The sequence below is a fragment of the Volvox carteri genome (assembly GCF_000143455.1).
Source record: "Volvox carteri f. nagariensis unplaced genomic scaffold VOLCAscaffold_64, whole genome shotgun sequence".
Lineage (NCBI taxonomy): Eukaryota > Viridiplantae > Chlorophyta > Chlorophyceae > Chlamydomonadales > Volvocaceae > Volvox > Volvox carteri.
Genome location: NW_003307607.1, coordinates 201927 through 207432, shown reverse-complemented (window position 1 = coordinate 207432; position 5506 = coordinate 201927). Strand labels below are relative to the sequence as shown.

At 57.6% G+C, this 5506-nt stretch overlaps 1 protein-coding gene across 1 annotated transcript; it reads left to right on the top strand.

The window, feature by feature from the left end:
* Positions 1–210: 210 nt before the first annotated feature.
* cyc40 (guanylyl and adenylyl cyclase family member) lies at positions 211–2176 on the top strand (the record flags this gene model as incomplete). The annotated part of the gene is made up of 4 exons (XM_002956696.1): positions 211–318; positions 938–1027; positions 1790–1940; positions 2034–2176. Coding segments are annotated over 4 exons (492 nt in total), but the record flags the coding sequence as incomplete, so codon positions are not given.
* Between the last annotated feature and the right edge of the window lie 3330 nt (positions 2177–5506).

Here is a 5506-nt window from a genome sequence, read left to right as displayed (position 1 = left end):
ATGCTAATGCTACGGTGCGAATAATGCTAATGCTACGGTTCCGCTACCAATTTGCCTGACCTGACTGTACTACTTCTTCCACTGGGCTCTGGTGCTGGTTTGTCGGGGTTGGGTCCGTCTACTGCACTCCTTTCTCGCCATGCTCCGCAGTTTCCCTCCCTCCCCACCACATCCCCCTCCCCCTGCCCTCAACCCCTTTTTCCGTAACCAGGGTTCACCCCCATGTGCAAGGTACTTCCCCCTCCTGTCGTCATGACGTTTCTGCACACCCTCTTTACCGCCTTCGACGATATGCTGGACCGACACCGCGTATACAAGGTAAGTGAGAGGAATATGCCGTTGCAGCAAACGTTCGGTCGATTCAGACGATCCTTTCCCTCACAGCCATTACCTGTTGGCAGCTGCTGTTCATCAAGCCGCCAGCGGCTGAAGGGGTAATCAGCGAACTAGGCGCAAGTTGGATGTGAACATGGCGGCAGGTTAGAGGAGGGTAGAGGGAGGGCGAGTGTGATGGGGTGGGGAGGAGGGTGGGTAGCCAGGCATCAGGCCGCAATCGTCGTCACGTAAGCGTGTTGTACGTGTAGTGTAGTGTGGGCTCCCTTATCAGAGGCTTTCCCCACTGGCGGCAGCCAGCTGCTGACCTATAGCTATTTTATCCTTAGCGCCCTCCTCCCCACCATCACCATCGCGCTCCTCCACCCGGCCCTGTCCGCTGCCGCCATGACCCCAGTTTATGGGGCCCAGTTCCTGTCCTCCTCGCATTTTGTGCCCTTCAATTGCCTCTACCGTGTCGTCGTCGTCCCACGTCAATTGTAACCTCTAGGACCTCTCTTTGCATCTCCTTCCGTCTCCTCTCTCTCTTCTCTAGGTTGAGACACCATAGATCTTAGCTTTCCGCCACCGTTTCGCAACTTTTCCCTTTGATTTGCATAAAAAGGTTGAGACCATCGGCGACTGCTACATGGTCGCCGGGGGCCTTATTCGCGAGGACGAGGACGGCATGGCGGCAGTCCAGGGAGGGGGGACTGTGGACCCGGACCAGGCGGCCAATGTGGTGGGATTCGCAAAGGTGCGGGTGTAGTTTAGGTGATACGTTTGCACCTACATACCTATGCACGAACACACGTACAAAAGGTACCGCAAGGAGTTGCACGTCGTCATTTGTACACGTACACTGTACGGAGAGCATTAAAATCAGGCGGGGGATGGAAAATAGGAGCATTTAACAAGCGGCTAAGCTGGCTTAAAGAGACTTTCCAAACTTGGATTTGCGCATCTATACACAGTAAGGGAGAAGGGTTTTCCTTAGATGCTGGAAGCAAGGCCCAGAATGTGAGGGGCCAGAAAGGAAAGGGGCAGGCGGGTCCCGTCCACACACACACGTGCGCTGATGCTGGTCAGGGACGCGACCTCCTGCCTCCCGCAAAGTCGTTCCCACCACAACTTAGATGCTGAGAGCCTTCTGCCGCCTCCACCCTTCCGCCTTTGGGTTTTTTCCACCGTAGGGCGTTTTTCCACCCAGTTGCGTTCGGATATAGGGCTGTAAGGCTCTCGGGCTTTACTTGGCTCTCCTAGAGGATGGGAACCCCCATACTCCCTTTCACCATCCCCCCTTTCCCCGTGTCCCCTCCGCGTCCCTATCTCCCTTCTTACTAACCCACCACCCTGTTGCCTCTTCACCCTTCCCCCCCATAGCTCCTTGCTTTCCTCCCTATCACCCCTTTATCCCTTCGCCCTAACCACCCACACAACCCCTCTCCCTCCCCCCCAATCCCTCCCCCCCAATCAGGCTATGTTGGTCGCCGCCTCCTCGGTCCGCCTCCCCACCACGGGCGCTCCCGTGAAGATCCGCGTGGGCATACACAGCGGGCCCGTGGTCAGCGGAGTGGTGGGAACACGCATGCCGAGGTTCTGTCTGTTTGGAGACACAGTAAACACGGGTGAGGACCACCAGGCGCCAACACGCAGTGGTGACCATTCGCACCCCTCACAAACACACACACACCTTTCCCCCCCCATTTCCCCGCCTTCAGCTAGCCGCATGGAGAGCACTGGTGTCCCCGGCAGCATCCACATCAGCGAGGAGTGTTTCCACCTGCTCAAGAGCCGGGACGAAACTGCGGCCGAGGGCTGGCAGGCCACGGGGGGTATTGAGGTAAGGGCCATTGGCGGTTGATCGCGGGCCCCACGGATCGAATCCAGTAGCGAGCAGATATTTTGCATATAATAAGGCCTCCATCTCTAACGGGCTAAGACTGAACAAGTCATGTATTATATACATATACGCTTATATACATACCACCCTGTAACAACATTATGCAAACACACTTATAGACATACACCCGTATATACAGACCACCCCTTCATACAATCCATACAATATATTCCGGTGGCGCCCCAGGGCGTTTGCTTTAAAGGGGAGAAGCGGAACCAGAGTTCAAATCCCCTTTATTACTGATGCTGGTATTACATTCAACCCTAACCGACCGTGCTCCAATTGAAGCCTCTATCCAACCCAATTGCTTACTCGGAGAACGTGAATCCGTCCTGCTCTCCTTTTCCGTACAATCGTACAGGTAAAGGGTAAAGGCCTTATGCGCACGCACCTGTGGACGCCGCTGCCGCTGCCAGCCAAGTCTGCACCTGTCGGCGCTGACGTCACCGCCACCGCCGCCAGCGCCGCCGAGACGGCAGCTTCTGAAATCGCCAACGACATCATCGGGCCCGCTACCAGCGGTCCCTTGCTGCAGCCAGCGTCGCCGGCCCCGCCGCCAACACCCCCGCCGCCGACACAAGCACAGTTGGGGCCCTATGCGTCGCTGCCGCCGCCGCCGTTGCCACCCGTGCCAGCACAGCAGCAGCGAAGGCATGACAGCCGCCTCCCTGCTACACGGACGCCTGACGTTGCCATCGCAACCGCCACCACAACGGCAATGACGATGACTTCCGCCGAGACCGGCGTTAAAGCGCACAGCGCATGCAGCACAACGATAACAGCCCCTGTTGCTTCACGAACGGCTATAGCAGCCGCCACCGACGGGCCAGACGCACGAACGGCGGGGCGTCCTGCACATGGGCAATCACCCTGCGCCGCATCACTTGCAGAGCTGCAGCACCCGCACCCGCACCCGCATCCGCATCCGCATCCGCAACTGCATGCATCTGGTTCCTTCAGCCTCCTTGCCGTACTCCCAGTTTCAGATCCTGATGCCGCGACGTCGGCACCCATACCGATTCCGCCCACCACCCTTGGCGAATCAGTCGCACCTGATAGGCTGTTCACCCGAAGTACGACGGCGTCGGCATCGGGAGAATCAACGGTGGCCGTGACGGCGGCGTCACCGTCGTTTTCCATGCTGGCGCAAAGCGCCACGGTGACTGTAGCTCACCCCGAAGGGGCCGCTGCAACCGGTACCGTTGCAAGGGTGCTCCCCACCACGGCTGAAGAGGGTGTTGTAATGTCGGGAGGTTGGCTATCCGCGTACGACAGCGCGGCCGTAAGCGACGGCGGCAACCATATGGTCGAGACTCTCGACACCGACACCGAGTTCGGGCACCTGCTCTTCGTCCCAGCGTCGATCCGCGGGTCAGTGGACGGTCCGGAAACGTATCTCAGCGGCGGCGGCAGCGCCGCCGCTGCCTCCGCTGCCTCCGGCGGCGACAGCAGCAGTGGTGCGCGCGCTGCCAGAACTAAGCTTTCCACGCCAGCCAGGGTATCGTCCGGCAGGCTTACAGTTGGGCCCGGCGGCGGCAAAAGCGGTGACGGTGTCAGCCCACAGCGTAGTCAGACGGCGCCGTACACTCAGTTGGCCGCTTTTAACACCTCTGCGAGTGAGAATAGCCGGTCGCATCGCCAACCGAATGCCTTTGCTATCCTCGTGGCTGCAGCACGGTCAAGCTCAAACACCGCTGCCGCCGCTGCCGGCACCGGCGCCGCCGGCGGTGACGGCGGCGGCCCCCCTGCTACCGCTATTGCCGTCGCGGGTGGATCCGGCGGGGCCACAGGAACATGCAGCGTGGATAGCAGCTGTTGTACGGCATGGAACATGGCGGGCGGCTGCAGCAGCGGCGGCACGCCGTCGGCCTTGACCCGGCAGACAAGCTACGCATTGGGGCTCGACTCCCGGAGCAGGTTGGGACTGCTTTCACCGCAGCCATCACTGACGTCCACAGCCCCAATCAAATCGTCCACAGGTCCGCCAACACCAGTGCCGCCAACTGACTCCGAAACCGCTGCCGCCGCCGCCGCGGCCGCCGCCGCCACTGCACACCGCTGCCACTGCATCGCCGTCGATAGTGATGGCGGATTCGGCGGCGGCTGTGGATAAGGGCTCTCTGGAGTCTTGACGGGTTGCGGCGGATGTGTACGGCAGGGATATGGGCTGAGGAGGATGGGGCAGCACTACTTTGGCGGTTGGAGCGCGAGGTGCAAATCTTTTGTAGGTAGGTTCTCGGCACTGGGTCACTGTGTGTCTGTACAGTCACTACAGCCACCTGCAGGGCGATTCATCGCTGGGCGGTTTCGCGTCGTTAAGATTATGTTACGTCTCTGTATTAAGTACTTACATTCATTGCGGGAAACATGGATTTTTTGTTTGCGTGTCTATGTTGGGTGTCTATGTATGTGGCAACTTTTGGCGCTCGGTGCTTGTTCCTTCCGATGCATCAACTGTGGACGAAGAATTGATTTCACGCCGCATAAAACATGTTCAAGTAATGAGAAGAAAGAAGATGAACGATAAATAGAGAAGAATGCAGAGGCGGATGCAGTCGCCGAGCAGGGGGTTATATTTGAGGCTGCTGTGGTGAGCTGTCACCCTGCAGCCAACATTGAAGCGCCCGGATCCAGCCGGGTCTACCATGAAATCTAGACCCCAGTTCGATGCGCCCTACAATGAGGCTTGAGGGAGGTTTATTACGATTTTACCCTTCGTGATAATTCGCAAATAATGGAATAAGTTATCTGAGGACATAGGTAAACGGTTGCTGTAGTAAGTTCTGAACTCTATATTTTAGAAATGCTTCTCCTGCAGCTCAAAGAACGAGTTTTGTCATCCAAATGATTTGCCAACTCTGGGCCTTACCTTTACAAGGGCATTTCAATTATTCATTGCCGGTGTGACCAAATCGTTATCGTACGTTGCACTGCTGTGTGCCGAACATTAATGCGCCACGCCGATCGAGCCTTTTATTTGGAAAGGAAAGAGGGTTTCAAGCTTGTCATGCAGCACAGTACGGTAACGGTAGTTTATGGTGCGATTACGGTCCAATCTGGCCCGGTACGTATGTATCACGGTTATGGTCACGGCCCGGTCGTAATGAGGATACCGGTGTGTGGGAAGGCGAATTATTGTTTATGTCGGGGGCGGGGTCGGCGGGAGCCTCCAAAGCGGCTCGTGGTGTAACGTGCATGTATGCTACTCTGGCCTGCAATGCCTGAATGAAGTTTGCTATATCGTACTGCAAGGCCTTCAGGGTGGCTCTGTAACGTGGTGTGGGTTGCGGC